General features: G+C 45.4%; 2 protein-coding genes across 2 annotated transcripts in view; both read left to right on the top strand.

Annotated features, from left to right (window-relative positions):
* Positions 1 to 4336, top strand: part of COPRS (coordinator of PRMT5 and differentiation stimulator) — a 62478-nt gene extending 58142 nt beyond the window's left edge. The window contains exon 4 of the mRNA XM_083805448.1: positions 1852 to 4336. Coding sequence (XP_083661574.1) covers positions 1852 to 1997 — 146 coding nt within the window. The 3' untranslated portion in view covers positions 1998 to 4336. The remainder of the gene's footprint in view (positions 1 to 1851) is intronic.
* Positions 4337 to 12053: 7717 nt separating this feature from the next.
* LOC310884114 (uncharacterized protein) overlaps positions 12054 to 25544 on the top strand; it is an 83330-nt gene continuing 69839 nt past the window's right edge. Inside the window, exon 1 of the mRNA XM_083805460.1 lies at positions 12054 to 16253. The gene's annotated coding sequence lies outside the window, so the exon portion shown is untranslated. The remainder of the gene's footprint in view (positions 16254 to 25544) is intronic.

The raw sequence follows: 25544 nt of genomic DNA, 5'->3' as shown, positions 1-25544 counted from the left end.
ATCTGATGAACAAACTCCCACTGGAACAGGACCTCTGGCGTCTGTCTCTGCCTCTCCACTGACTCACTGCAACATCCTAATGCCTTGGACCTCAGTTTGTGTATTGATAAAAAGGAGGTGTAAATATTGACTCCCTAGCAGGTGCATTTGGAATTAATAACTAGTTCTTAAAGCACTTTTAGACTCATCAGTATGAGATTAGGTTATCTTGCAAAGTGTTGTGATTCATTTTGTTCCTCTGATGCATTTTCCTAAAATCTGGTCTGGTTTTATGCTGGGGACAGGACCATTGGAGCTTGGTTGGTCTGCAAAGGTGAGGAATTTGTAGTGGCTCTGTTAGGGCATTATTATGTTATTATAACAATAACGCAGTAAAAATGGTTTCTGTTTTTGTATGTAATATCCTGTCCCACATTTCACAGTTGCTTAAAAATAAAATAATATGGTGTAACCTTGGCCTGCATCAAATCAAATCAATCTTTTTTTTTTTTTTTTTGTCTGAGGTTCCAAAGAGAAGGAAGGTCTGATGGCTTCCATAGCTTGTTTTATATCTGTAGCTGGCTCATTTTTATTTGAAGTGATGGATGAGCCAGGGGCTTTGTTTGGAGGTTTTCTTTTTTTCTGCTTAAAGGGAATCATGCATGAAGCCATCTGGCTTTTTGCCACATATGCACAGTGCAAAGGTGATAACTCCTTGTAACACACACAAGCTGTTTGAGTGTATCTGCTCTAACACACAGCCAAGCACAGCAGGGATTTCATCTGATGCCCATGAGAGTCTGCTGCTGACTTCAGCGAGGCTCTTGGCTCAGGACATAATTCTGCAACCATGTTTGGGTGAAGCTCTCCTTGGTGTTAGTTATTTCAAGGTCCTCATCCAAACAAACCCTTCAGCACACGTATCCATGATGCTGTGCTGGGGCTGTGGAGCTCTCCCAGCCTGGTGATGGGAGGATGCTGTAAGTGCGGGCAGGCGGCTGCACTTTGCCCCCTGCGTTATAGGGTGCTATCTGCTCCTCCCGGGGCACATCACCTTCTGTGTCAAGCTCATTTTCCAGCCCCATCAGTGGGGCACGGTGTGGGGCAGGGGCTGTACTGAACCCAGCACAGCCAGGTCTGAGCTCGGCTGGGGCCCCCACTCAGCACCCTGGGGACAAATGCTAACTAATGCGGCATCAGAAGGCATCCGAGTGATTTGCAGGGCCAGAGCCTCAGCGTCTAGCAGATGGCTGCCAGTTAACCAGAGAGGTGGTTGAGTAAGAAAATCGAGTGCTGTTTTCATTTGGTAAACGGAAAATACAGAGCAGCCCCTCCCACATTTGTTGCTCCCTATTCAGATTATTCATTTCCACACCATTAAAATGCGAATGTAATTCCTGCCCTTTAAACTAATTCATGTAAAAACTTTTCCTCCAACCACTGTTTCGTCTCTTAATGAAAGCTGGGACAGAATAAGCCAAGAATGGAAATTAAAGCATTACAAAAGTGCTCCACTCACTGCTGCATTCCTGAGGTGTCTTATCTGATTCTGTAATGTTGCCACAGGCGGTTCGGGCCCGATTCTGCTTTGCTCTGCATGGAGCTGTGTCAGCAGCGTAATGCTGGTGCGAGAGAGGAGCCAGACCCGCTGCCTCCCTCCTGGCAGGGTGAGCCGCACCACTTGAAGAGCTACCTTAATTGCTGCTGAATCAGTTAGGCCATCTTTAATCAAATCCTCCCCTCCCCGGCTTTGACATGTGATTTTTATCTTTTTCCCTGTCAACAGCATTTAGTTATATTAATGGCTTTCCTGGCATGAGCCAACATGGTTTTTAATCTATTTGATTTGGGTAATTTTTTCTCTTACACTAGGAATAACCCCATCATATCTGCAAGCCAGAACTACCCGAGTCTCACCCCAGGTTTGCACAGTGAACAGCAAGTTACCCGCCCAGGCACCTGTCTGTTCTGCCTTCAGTGCTGGCCTGCCGTCCGTGACTGCCGCTGTGTCTTGCTGACGAGGAACAGGGAGAGCTCGTCCCTGGGACCTGCTGGCTGGCCCCACGTGGCGCTGAGTGGCAGAGTGAAAGCAGGAGGGTAGGACCAGGCAGGAGGGCAAGAGCATGCATGAGGGCAGGAGCACGCAGGAGGTCCTGCTTCCTTCTTTGCTCCCGGGGCAGTGGTGCAGTGACCTCCCTTACTCAGAGCAGTGTGAAGTTACAGGCGAGGCCAGAGGAAGGTATTACTCAGCACAGATAAGCCTGTAACGATGTGTCCCTCTACATTTATGGGTAGGAATTTACCATAAAGCTAAACCCATTAAAATAACTGAAGTTGCCCGTGGCTGCTTGAGGAGTGACAGCGATGCTGAGTGGGAGCAGACTCTGCCAGGGCACTTGGGCAGGGGTGAGAAGAGAACAGAAATCAGGAGTGAAAAAGACACTTCACGTGGCTGAGCCTTCTGCTGATGCTGTTTAGTACCACGTACTTTCTCATGCTTTATTGAGTTTAATTTTAAGCATCTTGGTTGATGGGGCTTCTACCGTTTCCCTGGGGAACTCGTTCCTTAGCCTGCCCTAAATTTCCCTTCATCTTTATCTTAGATCTTAGCTTTTAAAGCCCACTAATGAAGTAAAATATGCTTCTCTATTCTTTCTGTGTTTCTTATGATATTAAAATATATTCTTTCTTCCACACCTGGGTTGGCAGGGAGGGATTGAATATGCAGCCACGCTGGAGCACCACAGAAGAGCGTAACTGTTGGACAGGGTTCATAGCAAGCCCCCAGCCACTGTGGCCGGTTGTCGGCTCAGACACGGGCTTGTCTTCATGGGCCTCTCATCTTGCCATCTCATTTCCTCTTCAGTGTTCCAGCGTATCCTGTGCCATCACATTAGAACAATAGGAAAGCATCTATTCTTCAGGCTTTGCGAAAGTCACAAGAGCATTCAAAGCAGAGGAGTTTTCTGCCAGGGCTGTGTGTTGTTAGCACAGAGGCAGATTGGGTTTCATAACTGACCAGCGCTGGGAACCTCCAGAAGTGGGGCTTAGAAACCAACGTGCCAGTGGGTATAAACCTCCCCTAATCGCCATCTGCTTCACTGTTAGACGTTAAGTTTATTTTCACTAGAACTGCACAAAAAAGGGGAAGTTTTGTCCCGATCTTCTAGGCTACACTAAAAAAATAGGAAAAAAAGTCATTGCAATCAACTGAAAACAAAACATTTTTTCTGTGGCAACTTCATAAATAGACAAAATGTTTTGTTTACCAGCTTTTTGACCCTTGAAAGTTTTTTAATAGAAGTAACTAAATAATGAAATGGATATTTTGAACTGAAAAATTGGAATGGTTTAATTTTTCTCTTTTTTCTTTCATTTACTTTCTCCCACTCTTGAAATGCTTTATGCAAACTTTTGTTGAAATGTTACACACAGCATTTCAGAATGACCTAACCAGATTAAAAAAAAAAAGCTACATTTTTGTTCATCTCTGATTTTACCCCCCCCAGACAAACAAACAAACACAAAATGAAATTGAGGTTCTCATTTGCATAGAGATAGAAGATCCAAGGGAATATTGCTTTTAACGTTGCATTTATGCATTTTTCTTTCAAAATGTCTTGGAGTGGAAGTAGAAGTAATGTAGGGAATAAAAGAGAACAAAGGCTCCATGTAGAAGCGAGCATGATGACAATGCAGAGAGGCAGTTTATGACCAGAATTGTTCAAACAGCTGGAGATTGTATTACACTGTTTATCATGTTTAAACCCGTGTCAAAATGACATATATTGTGGAAGTTTTTGTGTGAGATTGTGAACTAGGTATTATGTGAGAAAGTCAACCATATGTTATAATATTCTTCTGGGGACAAGAAATCTAACTGAGACTAAAGGGAAGGGTGAGTTCAGTAAAGAAGTCATCTTCTCTTGAGACAGAGGTGATAGTGTGGGCTGCATACAAAATGCTTGTGTGGTTTGCAGAGCTCCATGAATCATATAATTTATTTGACATTTTTCCTGCTTTGTATCTGATTGTAGAATATACTTGGGTTTGAGGTTTTTTTCCTTTTTTTTTTTTTAATAATTTGAAAAAATAGATGGATATGAATGGTACCTTCCCATTTACATTTTCTTCAGTCTGTGACATGAAGAAATCCAAAATTAGCTTACCTGAGGCTGGCTGCCTCGGAGTGTGTCGTTTCTGTTTTTCCTGACGTGGGCACGAGGCTTCTTCTTGTCATCACATTTTGGTTGTGAACGCTTCCAAAATTTGCAAGTCAGCAGAAGACGGGCGCACAGCAGAGAGGTCCCCTAGCCTACCGGATAGATTGAATTTCGCCCACTAAATCTGTTTCAAACTGCGAGAATTCGAGCAGCTCAGTCTTTCTATGGTCATTTGTGCTAATAAAGTTTGACAGCCTGAATGTTAATGGAAAGTAAACAGGAGAGGGAGTGCTAACAAGGTCATAATGAAGCTCACATTTAAATTGAATTGAAATGAATATATGAACACTCATGAGAAACAGTTTGTCTTTCTCCTCTAGGCTGTAGTGCAGCATGTGGTAGCAACGGGCAGTTTGTGAATGGCAGATTAAAAGGAAGCTATAGCTATTATGCAGAGTCATGGGCAAATCCTAGCTAGTTTAATAAAGAAAGCTGAAGCTACGAGGGATGGAAGCAGGGAGGAGGCTCCTTTTTGGGAGCCCACCAGTCATGACAACTCACTCTTGCCTTCTGGTTGCTGTGGCTCCAAGCTGACCACGCTTATGTCTCCAGTGTCATTCCTGTTGATTTCAAAGGCACAAGCCTGCAGGGAAGCATTGATCCTGGGTCAGATTTTACCAGATGTGAATGCTCTCAAATCCTGTTAAATCTGATTTTGAACTCAAGACTGCTTCACTTCTGTAGCTGAGATAAGGTTGGCTTGCAGATCTGTTAAAGAAGTCCTTTGCTACTGATTGCCATGGTCAATCTTTTCATTTATTCTACTTTAACTAATGACTGAAGTCACTCAAATGAGTTACTTGCGGTCTCTCGCACGCGTGCATACAATGAATATGTCATAGCCGAGGAATTGGGCTGGCTTATCCAAAGCTGTTGGCTTTTTCTTTCCAGGCGTGCTTTCCTAATTCCAGATGGATAAGAGAGCAGTGGTGTGCAAGGAACCATCCCCCTCCTCCCCTCCTCCCCGCCTTGGCACAGTTGCATTTATTGCCTGTGACCGACGGGGTTTCAATATCCCTGCAAAGTTCTGTCTGAGGAAACCCAGCGAGGGAGCGTTATTGGTGCAAAACCCTCTGTAACCATCAAATGCCTTTCCGTGCCTCCAAAACATTTCAGGCTCTTTTGTAATAAATGTAAATGGCAAACCAGAGGTCAGGGATGGTCTCAAGGGCAAAGGCTTGTGTGTAATCTTTATTTTCTCTTTATGAGCTGCTATAACAACTTTGAAGGTATGAAAGAAATCAGCAGAAATGTGAGACAAGGCAAGCTTATTAGGAAACTAGCACACAGCTTCTCCGACTTGTTCTTTGACCTTCTCTGAAACAGCTCTGTCGCCAAGATCCGCAAACGGTGCAAATGCATGGCTGTGGCTGCAGATTCACTTCAGCAGAGACTTGGTGTTTCTGCTTAGTGGTAGTTTCCCTCTCCCCACCAGAAGATGCTTGCAGCAGAAGTTTTCAGCCATTTTAATCTCGGTTTTAAGAGAATGGTTCTTACAAGTAACTGTAGAGATGATAAATTGCTTGAGCTTAGCATCTCTGGATGACTTCAGGAAATGGGGGCCGATTTGTGAGATAAAGGCTTTTGGTCTCACAGTGATCTTTAAAGCTGATCCTCCCCACAAGTCTCTTCAGGAATCTGAGGTGATGGGGGGAAGTTTGGGTTGGACTCTAGGTTCGATGGCTTTGTGTCATTACATTTCCAGGAGCAGGGTTTTCACCGTTTAAAGATTTCTTGTTACTGTTTGCAAGGATGGAGATAATAGTGCCAGTTTGTTAGGCTGAATGCTCACTTTTTTTTTAATAACTTGCATATTTCACTGATGACCTGTATAGATGCATGACTTTTTGGCTCGATAACCAAAAAGTTAAAGGAAAAATACCATGAATCTCTGTTGTGCCCAACATAACGTTCTGTGTACCACTTAGCTCCATATAGGATGTTTCATTTTTGGGCAGTTGCACTTACGGGGAAGAAAAAAAAAAGAAGCCAAATTTGCAAAGCTGCCAGAGGCAGAGGCAGTGCTGGCACTTACTCAGCGCTGTGACTAACTGGATAAGATGCTCAGCTGCAATCCCGGAGCCCCAGGTCTGATCCCCTCCTGTTTGAAAAATGTCCTAATCTCACCCTACCAGATTGGAAGTCCTTTCAAGGTGGGGCTTCCCAGGCTTTTCAGAGCTCCGCTTCGCATAATGTACTGAGATACGCAGAGAAAGGCCACTGCGGTCTCATGGGAAGGCCAGCCAGGAGCGAATGCTGTCCTCGGGCTTGTCAGTCCCCTTCACTGGCCAAAACTGGGCAGCAGATTCATCCTGCAGCCAGATATTGTTTCCCAGCAAACAAAACATTTCCCAGCAAGTTTGCTGTGTACTAGAAAGAGATTTCATCCGTTTCTCACTGAGGCACTGCATGCCTGCTGCAGTTGATGCTAAATTTCCCAAACCATCCCATGCTGTTCAACCACATTAAATATTGTGCTGAAGCTAATTAAGCTGACAGTTTGGGAATGTTTTTTCTTAGCTTTGCTTGCTGAATTGCCTTCCCCCCGGACCTTGGCTCTTGTAAGTAACTTTTGAAAACCGATTCAGAGCTTTTTTCCTTGTTCACATTGGTGGTAGCCTGTACATTAACACTAAAAGAGTTGTCTGTATTAGTATAAAGGGAGAGTGGACATCTAAATGCTTAATCTAGTTTAATCCAGCAGGATGTGACTGACAGACCTTTACAAAACTTCCTTAAGGATGGAAAAACTGAGCCTCTGGTATGTTTAATTCTTTTTTAGCTGAATACCATGCACCAAACATTTCAGACAGCTCCCAGGCATCTATCCCCGCTACAGGATGGCGGGGTGGCTGGGCCCTATAAGAAACAGAGCAGAAGAGCCCCAATGTATGGGGCAGCATGCAGGGCAAACCTGTAGCCGGGGCTGGTTTGCCCCTGGGTAAGTATGGGCTGGGGGGGGCTCAGCTGATGTCGGCTGTCGACTCTGCTGTGAACTGAACCATGCCTGGGAGCCGTGTTCCAGCTCTCTGTGCGTATCAGCTCCTTCTGCCAAGGGAGATTGAATCTCTTCATCATTTTAGCCAGATGGACAGACCAGTTTTGCTTATCTGAGGTGCTTTGGTTTGCTTCTTGGTGAGAGATGATCTCATGCCCCAGTCCTGGTTTTCCCCTTTCCTGCTAACAGGAGGTTTCGTTTGTGTGGCTGTGCGTTAGCAAATAACCTGCCAGACAGCGTGGCACTGGGGGCTGTTTGCATTCCCGTTGGTCCCGACCCGCTGTGCTGAAAGCCCACCAAGCGCCGAGGCTGCAGTAGCCTACCAACATCCAGGGCAGGTCCACAACGGACTCATTCCGTCCTGTAAGTCTCGCCGCTTTTTGATGAACTTATCACGTAGACAAGCTTCAGATAAACAGTTTCCTGCTGGCTCGTGCAGGCAGCAGGGTTGTCCCTGTGGGTCAGAGCCTGCTGGGTGCAGCCTGGTTCCCACCTGGACCCTTCTGCTTTGGCCAAGCCCAGCCACCACCACTGCCCCGTAACTGCTCCTCCTGTGGTCTCGTAGGTGGGGCATGGCATCCCTGCTGCTTGGCTTTCTCCTTGTCATGATTTTGGGGGTATTTTGACATTTGGTCATTCAGAAATAAGAGAGAAGCAAATCTCAGTTTCCAGCAGTGTTTGTACTTACTTGTATGTCCTGTGTGCAGAATGCAGAGGCTCACCAAAGCTTTCATTTTCAGCTTTTCTAGGCAGAGAGTTATGTTTTCAACTAAACAGAGCCATTCCCAGTTTACATCTATTTTCCTTGGCAATTGTTTTTCAGTAACAAATGCAAAACTCAAAGTCTTTCAGCCAGAAACCCAAATTTTTCAGTTTTCTGCTGAAGGTGTGGGTTTTTTTGTTTGTTTGTTTGTTATGATACAATGGTTTCTAACTTGGAATTTTCATTTGGGGGGTTCTTCATATTTTATGTGTAAAAATCCATTTGAGGGAAAACACTGCTTCTGTCCATCTTCCTGTCTAAGAATTGAATGCTCAGAAACAGCTCTGGCTGTTCCATAAATACATCGCAGGGACCTTCACATCCCTTCAGACCAGTTCCTAAGCCAGGAAGAAAAATTGCTGCAGGCCTTAAATCTGATGAAATTCTTCCGTTGCTACTGGGTGAGGAAGTGCTTGAAGTGACAGAATCTGTTCTGTCTGTACAAGCTGGTTCAGTCATTTATAAAGGGTCTATCCTCGTGAAATCAGTGAGAACTTTTTCCTTTGGGATGATAAATGGTCAAGTCCTCCAAAAAAAAAGAAAATCCCACACTCTGAAAGCGTGCCCTCTGAGCATTCAAGCAAATCGAGCAGGGGCACAGCGCTGTGTGCTGCAAGTCTGGTTTGAGAACAGAGACGAGACAACGCACTGGGGGACTTGTGGGGGACAGGGAAGGGGATCTACACGCAGCATAGTAAGTCCATTTATTTTCCTGTCGCCCCACACATACTAAGCACTGGCACCTATAGCTGACAGATAAACAAACTATGCTCTCTTTTAGAAAATATGTGAACAGGGTTGCTCATTGTCAGTCTTGCAGGCAAAAAAATAATAAACACAGATGTATATTGGAGAGGGATGGAAATGCTCTGAATTCTCCCAGCTGAAATCCCGGCTTTGAGAGGAGCCAGATGAGGTGCTCTCCCCGAGTGGTGTTAGCAGCACTCCCCTTATTTCAGGGGCTGAGAAAACTGGGAGGACCTAGTGTGCTCACTGCTTCATTCATAGGGTTTTCTGTCCTCAAACCTTACTGACCTCTTCTCCTCCGTGCTCCAATCCTTCCTGGGCCTGATCCTTGTTGGGCTGCTGGAGCAGAGGAGGATGGTGATGCTGTGAGCTGCCAGCCCTGTTGGTTGGTGGTTTGGTGTTTATTTTTCATTTCATACTGGCATGTAAGTTTGAACTTGAGCAAAAAGTACTGGATACAAATTTAGACTTTGTTAATCCTATATACAAAGTAGTAATTTTCTAAGTGACAAGTGTATACTAATTATAAATTGCTTCATTAGGCAGCAGTTTTATGAGAACCCAAGGCACCATTCAAACATGTCTATAAAGAATGACCTAATTACCTAATTAGTAAATCCTGTCTTGTGCCCTTCCCTGAGAAACGTTGGGATTTTTCAAGCTAAAATGTTCACTTGAGCTGTTAGCTTTGTGTCCTATATGGAGCCATGGCGCTACGCTGTTATCACCGGGTGCCAGTGGCTCTGCCTGCAGCAGCTGAGCCTGCCCTGCTGTCAGGGCCCTGTGGCATGGGCAATGGCAGAAGCTGGGCCTCCTTCTCCTTCTCCTTCTCCTTCTCCTTCTCCTTCTCCTTCTCCTTCTCCTTCTCCTTCTCCTTCTCCTTCTCCTTCTCCTTCTCCTTCTCCTTCTCCTTCTCCTTCTCCTTCTCCTTCTCCTTCTCCTTCTCCTTCTCCTTCTCCTTCTCCTTCTCCTTCTCCTTCTCCTCCTCGTCCTCCTCCTCGTCCTCCTCCTCGTCCTCCTCCTCGTCCTCCTCCTCGTCCTCCTCCTCGTCCTCCTCCTCGTCCCAGACCTCTGCCAACATCATGCAGCTCAAACCTACTTGCTCATTCCTCCTCTGGTGACATAATTAGCTTTCCACCTACTCCAGTATGCCCAGTTGTCTCATTATTGGTTTTAGTTGGTGTTGTGCTAATACTTAGAGGTCCCTGTCACAATTCAGATCCCCCCCCTCCTTTTTTTAAAAAAAAAACTTCCTCCCGGAGTTGGGGGCATGTGTGCTACAAGAGCTGTAAACATCTGGAAAGTGATTTTGCTTTAAGCATGTTTTTTTCTAGCTTGTTGTCCACAAAATCCCAAACTCTGAAGATTTCTTTTGTTCTTTTTGTTTGCATTAAAAGAATCTTGTCTTGGCTTTGTTCTGATAAATCCAAAACCTCCAGAAAAAAATTGTTTCTCCAACAACAACAACAACAAAGTTGAATGTGAACAGTGCCTCCCCGACAGAAATAAGTACCCCCAGGTTTCTCATCAGAGAACTTCAGCCCATATTTTGAGAGCCAAAATAAAACTCCCCGCACACAGGTATTTTTGTTTCACGTCAGTGCTCAGAAGCTCCACGAGGGTTCACCATCCCCATGTGCCAGATGCTGCATGAACAGGAGTGAGAGATTCAGCCCAAACAAGTTTACAACCTAAACAGAAAACAAACTGGGATTAAGCAAAACTTGGGAGAAGTTAAGGATTCCCATTTACAAGCAATTTTTATGCGAGGCATCTGCAGCCCTACATACTGCTATAATTATAGTAATGATTAATTTCATTGTTGTTTATCCTACAAAAACTGTAGCATCCATTCTCAGGATCTTATCACGAGTGCTGCGTTAATTGGTGCTATGCGGAAAGTCCCAGCAGACAGGGTTAAGATGTTGTTTAAGACTCGGCTTTTATATAAAACCCAGCAAGTTTCTTGTCTTTGTTGCTTCAGAAGCTCAAAAACATGACTGAGACATTGAAAAAGCGCCCATTTGTGACTACAGCAAGTCTGACTCATGTTTTTAAATGGCTAGTGTTAGAAATACTCTAAGATGCTCATGAGATAACTCCAGGCTAACACGAGGCTCATGAATCCTTGGTGCATAATAGTATCTTCATTGTCCAGCCGTCGAGTTTATTTCGTACAGAATTGAGCTGAAACAAGCGTACACCCGTACAACCCGTACAAAACCTAACACAGAGGACAGCAGCTTTTCATTTCAGCTGCTTTGGCATCTTGAGGCCTTGCTTCTGCCTGACTGTGGATGAGGTGGGACTCGGAGGTGTGTGTGCTGAACCTGGGAGTCCACTGTGCCCCAAAGGTGAGAGCAGGGGAGCTCCCGATCGCCCCGAGCTGATACCGGCGGGTCAGACCATGCAGAGCTTGCTGCTCCCACACGGCCAATGCAGTGCTCAGCAGCCAGGAACGTCCCTCGGGGCGCCTGTGACCCCTGGTCTGGATGGGAAGCTGGCAGACGGCTCGCCGCAAGGTGTTGAGGGGAAAATAGATTAGTCTGAGCCAGAGCGAGTCTCAGAGCTGTCATGGTGCTTTAAAAAATAAAGCTTGAGGTAAACAAAGCAACACGCCTGTTTCCACGCAGTCTGTGGGATTGCTGCCGCCAGCCTTTCCGACGGGCTCAGGAATTCCACCTATTTCCTACACCAGCTCCTTGCTGGCTCCAAATGTTCACCGAGGCTGCCCATGTGGCCGGCTGCACGGCGAGCGTTACCTCCTGCTCCAGTGAAGGAAACTGAGGCAGCAGAGCAGGGAGGGCTCAGCCTGGCAGATCACCCAGGGACCCAGGTGGCCGTGCCCCATAGCAAGGTGGTGATGGGCTGGGACTGAGACACATGACATGGCCTTGCAGCTCCTTGCTTTAATGCTTTGGGTCTGTGATTCCTTGGTTTATGCGCTATCGGTATTAGATGTTTAGAATTTCAGATCTTTGTACTTCAGATTCTTTAAACAGCAGATAATATTTCAAACTCATTAAACACCAGGCCATTTAATACTCCTCCTGAGATGCTGGATGATTTTTGTCCTATTTTGTTGCTGCTGCTAAGGCAGCGCCCTAAGTGGGACTCTCTTATTTGAGGTATTAGCTGCAGCTGCAAATGACTTAGTTTTAAAATCTTTTTTTTTTTACTTTATTTGTGGAATGAATAAATAATTGGCACCTCTGCCAAGTGGAGCGCCTGCGTGGAGTACCAGGCTGCGGCCGTGCCTGCCCCTCTCGGAGTTGCCTCAAGGAAATGAGCATTTTCTGCCCCTGCTCTGATTTTGCAATTCTCTGACTGGATTTGGCTCAAGTCAGCTGAAATTGAAGCTGACCTGCCACTCATCTCCTCTTCAGCCTCTCCAAACGGGGCATAAATTATATGTGCCTAATTGTTTTGCTGGTTTCATGTTGAAAGAATGGGTTTCCCCCTGTGCGTACAGCGGTTAGCAGAACACAGCCGGGGAGCTGCCCCCTCCCTCCAGGCGCTCAGGCTCCCTCCCCTGTAAAGGCAGGCCATACCTGGTCTCAGCTCGCTTCCTCGGGCGGAGGAGAGGCCATTTCTGCTAGAAGCAGCGTAAAAATAGCATCCCCTTTCCTCCCCAGCTCTGATTTGCACCACGAGTGACCGTTAGCCATGAAAATTCCAGTAAACTTTATTGGCCATAAAACACGATGTATATTATTTGAAAACCAAAAAAGGCAAGAAAAAATGTTATGGGACCATTAAAAGGTCTGTGAGCAATCCTCATTTCGTGTTTGCTCTGGGGGTTTCAGCTGGTCTGATATGAAAACTGTCTTCCATAATGCCTTGTGCTACTTTTTATAGAAGATGAAGCAATTACTTCTGGAGAGTTATTCCTAGAGTCTCTTACTATACTGTCGTTTGGGTGACAGCAATTCAGAAATCATTTTTGCCTTAAAACGGTCATATTAATTTGGTGTTCCTATTAAAACAATAGGAGTCTTCATTTAATTATTAAGTGCTCCATAGCTAAGGTTATGTTTAAAGATGAACTTTACGTCTTTAAGACCACCACTATAAATTAGATTGTCCTGAGGATTTGCGATGAATCGGTAGGGTTTCTCAAGGGGAGGGGGCCCATTTCCCATCTGTCACTCTTCTCTTTTCATTCTTTTCCCTTTTGTTTCCGAAGTGGTTTTTAGAATTTTGCAAGTATGACACGCACACGGGCAGACACACAAAATGAACACTTTTGATTGGGAAAGACTTTAATTGAGAAATGCCCATTTTATCTAAAAACAAAAAATCATTCTTCAAAACTGGATGTTTTAGGTTGTTTTGACTGTAGTTTAATTTTTCATTTAAAATGTTATCAAAGTTTATAGGTATTTTCCATTAAAGAATAGGGAAATGTAATTACTATTTTTACATAATATGTAAATTAAAAAGAAGCAAAGAAAACCTGAGAAATCCACCCCTTTCAGACATTTGACAACTTTGTCAATTTTTGATTGAATTGTCTCTCTTATTTGCCCATCCTGATTGCAATACATCCTGAGGCAGAAAAGGGAAAATCAGAAGAGCGATGAAGTAGGTATCAGAGTTTTTCTTGTTTTGGTAGTCTAGGTCCAAAAAGATCTATAATACTTACAAATTCTTTGTAATAAGTTCATATAGAGATATGCTTACTCTGAAAATAAATGAATCAAGCTCACACCTGTTTTATTTATGTAGCCAGATTATTTCTTTGGTCTTGAAGCTTTGCTCTGATCATGTGTCACCTCTCCATGTAACCAGATAGGGAACGTAATACTTTGTATTATGCTATGATGAATCACGAGGTGATTCAAAGTTCTCAGTTTTTTAGTTCACTCTGGGTTTAAAAGAGGAAGGAGCAGAAGCTCAATTTAATGTCTATTTTCCACTCAGTAACTACCGACCGATGGGAACTGCACTTCCTTCCATTAGGTTCTCTCTTTTAGTGATGACTGGAGGCCCGATCTCAGGGTGACCGATCTCAGCATGGCCCCCACTGAAGTGGCACTGACTTACAGGGGGCACCTCGCGTTGGTTCTGGTAGGGCTCAGACGAGAACTGAACGATTCCTTTGACTCCTCGGGGATCTCAAGCGCGGGTGAGGCTGAGGCGGACACGGGCGGTGGGACACGGATGGTGGTTGCAGGTGGGCCATGCAGCCCACACTGGGAGAGCTGCCGTCCTCCTCCCGAACACCTCCATTTTGTAGCAGCTCACATCAGTTTGCCTTTGAATTTCCTGTGTGATCACTCTGTCTGATGCGAAGACAACTGTCTAGACATCTACTTAAAAAAAATAAAAAAGTCTCTCCATCCTGCAGTCTGAGAAGCCAGAGCACAAGTACAGATGGGTAAATACAGGGCATGTGAGATTGATTTGGAACCAATAACGTCGAAGGTAAGTACTCCACTCTGAAAGAGCTGCTGCTCTACTGCAGTCCTACATAGCTTTTACATCTCGCTGCTGCTTACCTGGTCACTATTGACGGAACTGGAGTATTCCATTTCTCCAAGAGCCTTAATGGATTTGTTTTTTATAAACAGGCAGCTGTTCCTGGGAGGGGTGCCATTTTTTGTTGGTGTTATTTTATTTTGTTCTCATATGAAAATATCATCATCCTCCTATTCATTGCAATCAGCTTAAGGAAGAAAGTAGAACATGTACTGAGCTGGCTGTTTGCCTGATTATTTACAATGTGCCTGTAAGAGGTGCAGTGCTTAGTGTTTTTCCCAACAACTTTATTCTGTTTTCTATCTTTATGTTTCTTCTGCTCTCCTAGAGGACAATAATATTGACTTTCATATCCATGCATGTAGGACCTTGTTTTGTTCCTGCAACTAGTTAGCATAGAGCTGAGTTTCCTGTCTTTCCTCTCATGCAATCCTTCAGTGACAAGAGTTTATCCTTCTAGGGCTCCACCTTCTCTGAAATCTTCCCCAGATCAGCAAAGGCAAGTAATTTACAAGCAACTTTTCCCTCTTGTTTTGCATTGGAGTAAATTAAAAAGTCCCAAACATCACAACACAATGTTCTGATGGAGCAAGAAGAGAACAGCACAAAGTGCAACGCATGGCAGCAAACAGAGATTTGTCCCCCTGGCTTCCACACCTCTCCTGTAGCTTTATCAACACCAATACTGGGACCTACCAATTTTATAAGCTTTCCATAGCATAAGAGTTTGGTCTTTGCTCCAGGGAAATGGGCACCTAAAGAGGGCAGAGGCAGGCGAGAGGCACTGGTACTTTTGTGTTACAGGTGGGTACCAAACAGAGGGTAAGCAGCTCGCCCGAGTTCATGCAGGAAGTCTGCAGCAATATTGGGAAATTATCCCAGATCTCATGAATGTCCTGCCTGCTGGCGCTGTCACAAATCACCCTTCCTCCTTGTTACAATTTAGATTCCCTAGTTTCCTGCAGTTCTATTAAACGATTTTCAATAGGAAACTTTGCCCCTCAAGGAGAGGATGAGGCATTGTACAAGCATTTCAGAATGGGAGTATTTTGTTCTTCATTATTTCAGTGAAAACTCACTATTTTTTTCCAAATAGATTCTTTTTTTTTTTTAAAATGAACTTTGATAAACATGTTATTGAGTATTTTAGGTAGCTAAAAGAAAGCCTGTGACCTTTCTGACTATGATAATTGGTTAGAATTGAGTAACTCCTTATGAAAATATTTGCTGTTGACTTTTTAACCCTTTTGAGGAGCAGTTTTTGGAATTTTTCCATTTGGCTTCAATAGGTCTTGGATTGGTACCATGATAGTACGCTTTCCAACTGAAGTGGTTTCAGCCTGTTTAAAAACAGCCTACATTAGCAAAAGGATTTTTCACATCAAAAGCATTGTAAGAAGAGTGAAATCAGTGCTTATCTATTGCTTTGCCTGGTTCCTCAAGGCAGCGGCTTTGAGAAAAATGACTAAGATGGAATCAGAGTCTAGATTAACATAAAACATTTTGCTGGAATGCAGGTATTTTTAAGATACTACAGGAAAAAATAATAATAAAAAAAGGCTATAATGAATAATTGTTTCCATTAAAGGGACTTTGCTGTTTCAATTAGGTAGTACTAAGCTTCTTTCCCATTAATGGTAATTTGCCAGAAAAGAAAGGTACATTACATAAATATTTCAAAGTAACCTGGGCAGCAATTTGAAGATATTAAGCTTTCAACTTGACAGCCCCAAGCACCTTGATTCATCTTAACAGCCAGTAAGATCTTAAATGCAAACAACACTTTACTTGAATAGGACTGACTTCAGAACCAAAATGAGCTTCATCCTACAGGACTGAACAAATATTACGGACCAATCAATGTTTCCTCGAGAAGGTTAATTATCTCAACTGGAGGGAGAGCATATAGGGATGGACATGTGAAGTAAACCAGAGTCATTTTTCTAAACAAATCCTGGCTTTGCAGTGCACACACAGGCAAACCTGTATTTCATCTGCACTAATCTGAGAACAGAGCTGTTTGGATTTGCTTCTGCCTCCCCGTGAGTCAGTGCAGCAGCAGGTCTGTGCTGTGCGAGAGGTAGGGGAACACCGCGGGCACGCCAGGAGCAGCTGAAGTAGGTGTCGCAGGGCACTAGGGCAAAGAGCTGCTTCTCAAAACCTGCTAAAAGTTAATGAACGCCTTTTTGGTGACTCTGTTGGCCTTTGGAGGAGCACCTGTGGGATGGATTTGCCGAAGGACTTGACACTCACAGCCAGGGGATAGTTACTGAAGAGAGGTCAGGGGCTGCAGAGCAGTACCCAAACTTCCCCTAAAATTTGGCTTACAGTGATTGTGGTGCCACTTCTCCTGGAGCCAGGGTTTTGTTGACTTGAAAAACTTGTCCCTACAGAATTCAGTTATTAATATATTTTAGCTGTAGGACTATACAAATGTAATCTGTAGCAGATGAGTGAAGTCAGAGGAGCTGTGGGCAGCCATCCTGGGGCAATCCTGGGGAAACAAATCTGGCGATAAGTCTTGTTCTGGGACCTGGCTTTGCCTGGGCTGAGTGACTCTTTCACTGCTCATTTCCTCTCCTCCCCCATTCCTCCTGATGCTGCTGTGCAGAAATGAAAAGCAAATTCAAGGTGCCACTCTGGGTTTACCAGATGCCAATCAGCGAGTCCCTCCCACGCCTGGCATCCTTCTTCTTTTCCTCCTGTGTGTGCCCCAGGTCCACAGAGTCAGCAGCCCCGGCTTGGAGGTCCTGCTTTTATTTTAAAGATTCCAGTTACAAGAGGGTTGTGTCTGTCTTAGTTTCTTGGAAGCGTTGTTGAATTTCTCACTGTCTCTGTTTTGTTGTTGGTGGTTTTGGATGAAGTAACAAGAGAAGTGACTTTTAATTCTCTGTCAGATGTGAGCCTGCTGGAGGGAAGGTGGGTGCTGAGTTCCCAGTCACACTAGGGCTCATTTGCTGGTTTCTGTAACTCTAGCAAGTAGGTTATAGCACTGTCAAACCAAAAATATAGGGATATAATGGACAGAAACTACATGAAGAAATGCTGTAGTGTGTACCTTACACCTTGTAATTAGCTCAGAGCCTCATTTTGTACACCTATCTGACATGCCTGTGCTCCGAGGATTCGTAAAACATGGGTCACCGTGATTTGTGGTCATTAAAGATTATTCTAATCATTGCAGTAATCCTGGGGACTGATATATAAGCTCTATATAAACAAATACCAAGAGACTGTCTCTATCTTTAAGAACTTAAAATCTAAATAGTGAAAAAAGGCAGACAAAGGATTATCATCACTGGGGTTGGGTGGAGCTAAGAACAAAACCCAAATCTCCTGCCTTGCCTTTGCAACGTGTCCCTTCTTGTTCACTCAGATCATCTTGATTTTTTTATTTTATTTGTATTTTTTTCAAGTAAAAGGGATTTCATGCCAGAGGTCTGGCAAGATTCCAGGTTGGATAACTCTGGGTATGTTTACACTGTGTGCTGGAGTAGGGTTTCCTGAGCGATCAGAGGTCTGAGCCAGTAAGTCCACAGGGCACAAAACAGCACTGCACAGGCCTCCAAACTTATGCCCAGCAGCTGTCTGGCTGCCCTTGCTTCATGGCAGCAGTGCTGCAAGGGCAGCTTGGCTGCCTCCGGGCTCAGCATGGGTCCCCTGCCGCCAACACGAGGTGCAGCACGCCGAGCACCGCACTGCCCGTGACCGGGACATGCGGGAACCTTGGCTTCAGGCTGTAGGTACCCCTCGGTGTGAGACGTGTCCTGTGTTTCCTGGAGTGGGCTCACATCCTTGATTTCCTCGGCTAAACAGTAATAAGACAGTGCTGCTTGCTGTTAGGTGTTGTTGACTTCAGCTCCGAAGTGACTGTGGGCACAGTGAGCCTGCGCAGGGGCCAGGTACCGGTCTGCGGGTGTGTGAGCTGCAGGGTTGGGGGTTTAGGAGATACTAAGTGTAATCTGTCACATTATACTGTGAGTATTTCTGAAACACACAACCCTTCTGTCCATTGTCATGGGGAAAAGGGCTGCAGCAAGCCAATCCCCTCCCCGAGGTGTAGCACTGCCTTGGGACACCAAGCAAAGGCTCGAGCATCCCCTGCAGAGCACGGCTGGCTCGGAGGGGGCACGACGCAGAGCACATGGGAGGAGGGCAGGGGCAGCTCCTGTGTCAGCAAAGGCCATGTGGGACATGGCTGAGGTCTTTCTTCTCTCCCTAATGCTGTGGTGGAGCTAGTCATCAGCCTTTTAAATCTGTGTTTTACAGCACAGGTACAAGAGTCGATAGCTGCCTAATTTGGTGATGTTGGGCTCACGGTTAGTGTTTGTAACGTGTTGTAGGAAGGCTAGGTGGTACTCTTGAGCTGGATTTTGCCAATGCTTTCCCAAGTGGAAAAGTGCTATGGAAATTGGTGGTCACTTGCTCTCCAGAGCCAGGTGCTCTTCTCCGTGCTGGGAGGTGGCAGAAGGTGCTCTGGTGGTCCTGAAGCTGGCCAGGTCCAATCCAGAAAACGCTCAAGCACGTGGTTACTTTGAGGTATGGGTTTATAAGTTGTATTGCTGCTCACCGTCTGTATGTTTGCTTCGATGAGTGGGACAAACTGAAGTGCTTGGTCTGCTGACCCAGAGCTGGGGGATGGGTCTTTAATTCATAGTATCTTCTCTACATGAAGCATAAGAGCATTTTGATGAAAGGGTTTTCTGTGTCAGGCTGGGCATCTTGTGCCCTCGGTGCAACCGGCATTTTGACACACTGACACAGGAGGTGTGAGTGCCGATGGTGCAGCAGCACCTGCTCCGCCTGATCCTGGCTTCTGCAAAAGACAAAAACTCCTCCAACCCTTGTAAGGCAGAGCCCCATACTTCATGCTTACCCCTGGGATCCTTCACACTACTGAAAATGGTCGTGGCTGCAGTCCCCTCAGTCATTCCTTTAAAAAGTACATTTAGTTCTTAATCATTCAAAACCAGTTTAGTAAATTTTATCGATCAGTAAGTGGTTGGAGATTGCTGCTGACTGCGGATAGCTGGGACAAGCCGGCTGGATGGCATCTCCAGACACTGAGATTCTGCAACATACAGCTCCCCTGTAAACGTGCACAACAGCTGGTGAGTGTGTACAAACCCTCTGTGAGCTGTTTATGTATTAGATGTCCCTTATTAAAGATGTGACCCTCCGCTGGGCTAAGGAAAAGAAGAGGCTGGCAGGTGTGGGGTGAGATTTTGACTGTTTCCAAAGGACATGGGGCCAGCAAAGCACACCAGCAGCCAGCCCAGCTCTGGCAAGCGGAGCTGTGGCACTGAGCAGTTCTGCTAAAGCCCCACTAGCCCAGCTGCGGGGCTCTCGAGGCCCAACTCCACATTCCCGTACGGTTCCCTCCTTCCGCAGATCTCCGTACCTTCCTCCCTCAGTCTGCATGGAAACAGACTTTGGTTTGTAGCAGCCTGAATTCTGAAGGGTCTACAGCCATTCAGGATAAAAATAGGAACCGCTCTAAATCTTCAGATGCCAACATAGCCTTACAGTCTGTCCCTGGATTCCTGTTGAAAATGGGATTTAAGCTTCTATCTCCTGAAAGTGTCCTTAAAAGGTTTACTCCTGGACAAGTTTATGCTCAAATTTAGAAAGTTTGCCATTCGTCGCTCATTTGACCATACTAGGTATTTCACCAAGAAGGAATTAATGTAGGGAACAATGGGAGATGATTTTGAGGAGAAACGTTTTTGAGGAGAAACGTTACTCAGAGAACAAACTTACATGAAGCGAAACTGAATTTCTAGGAAGATGCTGTTTGTCACCGAGAAAGAAAATGTTATAAAAATGAGAAGATCTTATGGCTGCTGAGCTGTACGTTTTGCTTTTAATTCTCTTGGCTTGGGAAGTTCGGCGGCTTCCCTTCCAGACACCGAGGCTGTGCGCGTTGTGCATGTGGCACAGCACGCTGCAGGCTCATATGGTCCCCATTGCTCCCAGACAGAGCTGTGCTGCTGTGGCGCGGTGTGCACACAGCCTCACACAGACATGTCAGCCTAATGGCCTGTGAAAAGCATCGCAGATTACTGATAATAGGATTAAGGTATCTGAGCATTTAATTCCGCGTTCATGTGTTTTCAAGTTGTTCCTAAATGGAAGAAAATTTCAGTGTAAGAAAGAAATACTTGAAAGACTGAACTTCTCAACCCAGCATCAAGAGGGATAAACTGTATTTAAACAATATGTTTAAATAAAGTCTGAATTGATACTGATTCATTCCAGATGAGACTTTGGGATCTGTAAGATGTGTGGGCTTGCTGTACTGTGCTCTAAACGTTTTATCAGAAAGAGGCAGCCTCTGCACTAAAACAGGTATCTGCAAGACTCTGCCTCATGAGCTGTGCTCACAGCAAAGAGCGGTGGCCCTGTCCCTGGCTGCTGGTCAGCGGCAGTGCCCGCCCTGCCGGCTGGGAAGGGATTCCTCTCGCTGGTGTAATGGGGCAGAGATCAGCGAGGCCGCCCCACCAGGCACCTTCCCAGACCCGATGGGACGGTCAGCAAGTCACAGAAACTTTCTCTGCCTCATTTTCTCTGGGCTATGAGGATACTGGTTTCTTACTGAATATTAGGGTGAGCAATGCCATAAGGACGGAAAGTGTTCCATCAGACTGTCCGGTGTCTCTTGTTCCTCACCTCAGCATACTGAATGTTTTCCTGCTCCAGTCTTCTGTCAGTACATTTTTTTAGTTTATGTTTGCTGTATTATATAATAATGCTACACAGTGGTGTCTTTTTGTCCATTTGTTTTTGTCTTCCTGAAAAACCCTGGCAGGAAGACAAGCGTATTCCTTTACTCTTTGGCTTGCCAGTGTGCTTGCAAAGAGCCAGCACAAGGAAGCTCTCGTGTGTGGTTGAGACCTCCTATACTCCGGGTGGCAGGTAAACACAGTGTAGTTTTGAGCATGTTTCTGTGTGCTTTTTTGAATAGAGATGTTTTTCCCAAATCAGAACAATTCTTCTGTAAAGGCTACTACACACAGCTGGTTTTCTTTGATGGCCAGGAGGAAGGACACGTTCTGAGTAGAACTGCTGGCTCAGCCGGGTCCGTTGGCAGCGTTACGTACCGGTATCAGCCTGGCGGAAGGGATCCAGAGAGCTCCCTGGGTCCCGGGTCTCAGCTTACTTGAACGCTGGGTTCCCTTTGGCTGTTTGGCTGCTGAGCCAAAGCTCAAGCATCACCACAGAGCACGGCAGCGGTGGGTCACTGCTGCGGTACGCGTGGTCTGAGCAGCTGCAAATACTCCTTCAGATCTTCTTCTTTATCTCTCTTCTCTTGTCTCGCTTTGTTGTGTCACACAAAAGGGCCACATATATGTATATATGTATATATACACATGTACACCAGATTTTATCCTGTTGGCATGCTGAGGGTCACCGAGCAAAACGTAGGAGTAAGAAGTGACCAGCTGCACACTGAGGCTTTCGGCAAAGGAAACCAAAGTCATCTCCAATTGTGAGAGTGTTCAATTCTCTCTGCACAGTTCCCTGATCTCATGGCCCTTGGGGACCGCTGTGATTCTTTTGCCTGAACACCTGCACATTACAGCCCGTGGCATTTCATCTAGTGTTTTCCTGCTCTGCAGCCATTAAATGTGGCTGAACCGGAACAGATCTCAGAGAATAACATCCAGTCGCAATTTAAGCTTCTGTTATCAAAAAGGACCTCATGGAGTTAGAGGCAAAAGTCTGTCTGATATTACAGATATGTGTAGGACCCCTGGAGTAGGTCCTTGAAAGTAGCTTGAAAGAGTTCAGGTGAGGGCCCAACTACCCTGTCGCAGGGCATGCATACACTGTTGTTAATTAGTGTGAAGAGCTTCTGCTGTATTTTCTGTCTCAATAATTTTCAGTTCAGTTTGTAGTCTCTGGGCTTCGTAATACCTCCTCCTGTGACTGAAGTAGCAGACCAAGGCACCGCATTGTTCGCTCCATTTTGGGCTTCTCGATGGAAAGGCTTTCCAGCACCCTCCCAGCCAGCTGACAGCCAGGCAGCCAGTTCTGACTGCAAGATGAAGAGCTACCTATGGCTTTGTCTGGGGTGAAGGGTGTTGCTTTTTGGTCCCGTTGTCAGACTTCCAGGCAGTATTCAAGTAAACTTCTTTCCTAGTTGTTTCAGATTTGGTTTCATCGTCCTTATTCTTGCATTTGGCATGATTCCCAAAAACCTTATTTGCTGTCTGCATCAGCTGAGGAACGTTTTATAAAACCTTGGCTGTCTTTGCTGTTGAGTGAAATCCAGAGATTGCAGTTGTCTGCTCTCTAGCGTTGTTTCAGTAATGAGGATCTCAGGTAATGCTGGCATTAATGTGGGATTTCATTTGACCCCTTTCCCAAGGTTTTGCAAGACATTTCTTGCTTTTATTTATTTATTTTTCAAGTCAGGCTTCTCTTTCTTGCACTCCTCATGTAAAAGCTTTAATCATTTCCACCCTCTCAGGTTCCCTCTGTAGGTTTCCACAGATCGGTCACCCTTTCTGGTGACTGCACTTTGCTGAAGACCCAAACCCAAACTTTCCCAGCAGCTCTGGGCCTTGCAACTCTTTGCATTTTATTTTCATGGCATTTTCCACACCTTTTAAAATATTTTCCTTGTGTGTCTAAATTAGAAGCTTAGGTGAATTATAAAAAATACCTGTTCTGATTTTTGCTTCCGTTTTGTCTTCGTTGCTTGTGCTGGCAAGGCCAGGTGTGGAGCCTGCCAAGTGCTGAGTGCTCTGGCCGGAGTCAGCACGACCTGTGCCTCTTCACAACTGTGAGGCATTCGAGATCCAGTTCTGTGAAGCTTTCTGAATCAACAGAAAGACTCCCATTGATTTTGATGAGCTCTGGATCAGGATTTAATCTTATGCAAACACTTTACTGCCAAACATTTTAAGATGCTTCAATGGAAAAAGAGAGGTGTGGCAGCTGGAGCCCTAAATGTGGATATATGTGTGTGTGTCGATGGGAATGTCAGCTCTGTCTTTTGTGTTCGTAATTTGTTATGTGTGGCTGTTAGGAAAAAACTAACAACAAGCAGGAGGTTGGTTTTAGTGGGATATCTGTATGTGGTCTGAACACCTGTGGTACACGAGTTAGGAAATGTAAAAATCCTGAAACTGAGCCTGCTCCCTGTGCTGCTGGTGGCAGCAGGTTCTGCAGGGGCAGAACAACAATTTCCATCTGCTTCAAAAACAGAGAAAACCTTTCGCCCTGGAGAGGTCCCCAGTTGAGCTGTCTAACTTAAGTGACCTTTCACGATAGCTGGAACAAGAGATCCATAGCATATATATTTGTCTGTATGTGTTTATAGAAACACTCCCGTTTTGAAACTGTGAAATCATCCCTGTGCTTTCCTGGAACACATTAATTTTCTTCTGTGTATGTGTCTGCTGCAAGAAAGACCTTGGCTTATTGGGACAAGTGTGAGAGTCATTGCCTCGCCAGCAATACGAGACCTTTTAGGGTGCCACAACCCAAAGCAGTTTGCGAATGCCAAGTTTTGTATTCTGTTTCCCAACAAACTCCATGGAAGGGCCACAGAAGGAAAGAGCAAAGTTTGCAAGGGACAGGTGGTTGAGAAGCAACTCACAAGGTTAAGAAAAGGCTGTTGTCACAGTGAGAAGAATCAGCTCAGTGTCTTTCCTTTTAGTGTACTGGTAGGGGAAAACTTAAAACCTCTGGTTCCTCATAACTAAGTGCTTAGTGGAGGTAGCAGCCTTGCCTGAGCATCTCACAGAGGACCAGTTGAGGCCCAGGTAATTGCGGACTTGTGAAACCTCTGCTTTCCTGCTTTCCTTTGCAAGCTAAGCAGTCTGTCACGCCTCCAGACGTTGCAAATAGTGCACAGGCCTGTATTGAATTTGTAATTTATTCTGATCCTTTGATCTTGCAGCACACTGCAAACCTCCAAGCCTCAACAAGCCCATCTGAAGTGGGGAAATGTTCGTACTCCTACCTTCGTGGGTTTGGAAGCAGGCAGGGAGCTTTGCTTGTCCTGTAGCCCCACAGCAGTCAGCAGCAAGCTGAAGTTCCAGTCACCTCACACATGGACCAGGCTCTCAGCACAAACCATTTGGCTCCCAGTGACCCAGCTTTTTCACCTGTCCTCATCTCCTTCTGGTGCCTCCCATCTCTGTGCTCAGCTCAGCAATTTCTCCAGTTGCTGGGATGGGAGGGAAGAGTCCGAGGGATGGCAGTGCTGGTGCGCAGTGTCTGCCTCCTGCCTGCACGCGTCTCCTGCTGCTCTCCTTGGGCACCTAACGTCCAAACCTCAGGGAAAAGTCATAAGCCTCCATGGCCTCTGGGTCAGGCCCTCATTAGGCAGCAGAGTGATTGCTGTCTTTGCGTTCAGAAAATACTTGAAGAAGCAGAGGCAACATACTGGAGAGTTTTTGCAGTGGCACAGCATAGAGCTCAGCCACAAACAAGCAGTGCTCACCACCACTGAGACTTAATCCCAGGCTGATGATACAAATGGAGAAAAAATTACTGATCAAAGGAGAATTTGTTGCAAATCTGTTCTGGAGTGACAGTGTATTTCGGTGTGTAGTGACCAGGTGTGTAACGTGACCCAGCAGGATAACCTGAAAGCAGAGCCCTGCTGAAAAGCACTGCTCCTCCTCCTCACGAGAAGAAGGGCTGCCCTTCCAAAACTTGAGTAAGGGTCCTTCCCAAAGGCTGTTCTATTCTTCTTCTTCCTCTTCTTCCTCTTCTTCCTCTTCTTCCTCTTCTTCCTCTTCTTCTTCTTCTTCTTCTTCTTCTCCTTCTCCTTCTCCTTCTCCTTCTCCTTCTCCTTCTCCTTCTCCTTCTCCTTCTCCTTCTCCTTCTCCTTCTCCTTCTCCTTCTCCTTCTCCTTCTCCTTCTCCTTCTCCTTCTCCTTCTCCTTCTCCTTCTCCTTCTCCTTCTCCTTCTCCTTCTCCTTCTCCTTCTCCTTCTTCTCATCATCATCATCATCGTTATCATCGTTATCATTATCATTATCATTGTTATTATATTTATTTATTTCCTTTGGGACATGACTGGTCACCGGAAAGAACTGCTGCCTGTTGCCCAGGCCCCATAACGAGGCAGCGATGCCGGTATGTTGGCAGGAGGCACCAGGGAGTCTCAGAGCCCTCTCTGTTGAATGAATTTATTCACCAGGTGATTTTCATAGAGCCAGGTGCAAAGGTTGTGCTGAATATGTGTTGTATAATATTGACCGGGTCAATTTTTAAGGTAATGAGCATGGCAGCTTTGATCTGCAAATTAATGTGTATTCACTGCGCAGCTTGGAAATCCTGCTTCAGAGGGTGCAGCAGAATAACTTTGATTCTATCAGATGTGAATCTGTAGG

This window comes from Anser anser, assembly GCF_964211835.1.
Source record: "Anser anser genome assembly, chromosome: 19".
Classification (NCBI taxonomy): Eukaryota; Metazoa; Chordata; class Aves; order Anseriformes; family Anatidae; genus Anser; species Anser anser.
Note: the sequence above shows the minus strand (reverse complement) of the source record. Positions and strands in the feature narration are given on the sequence as shown.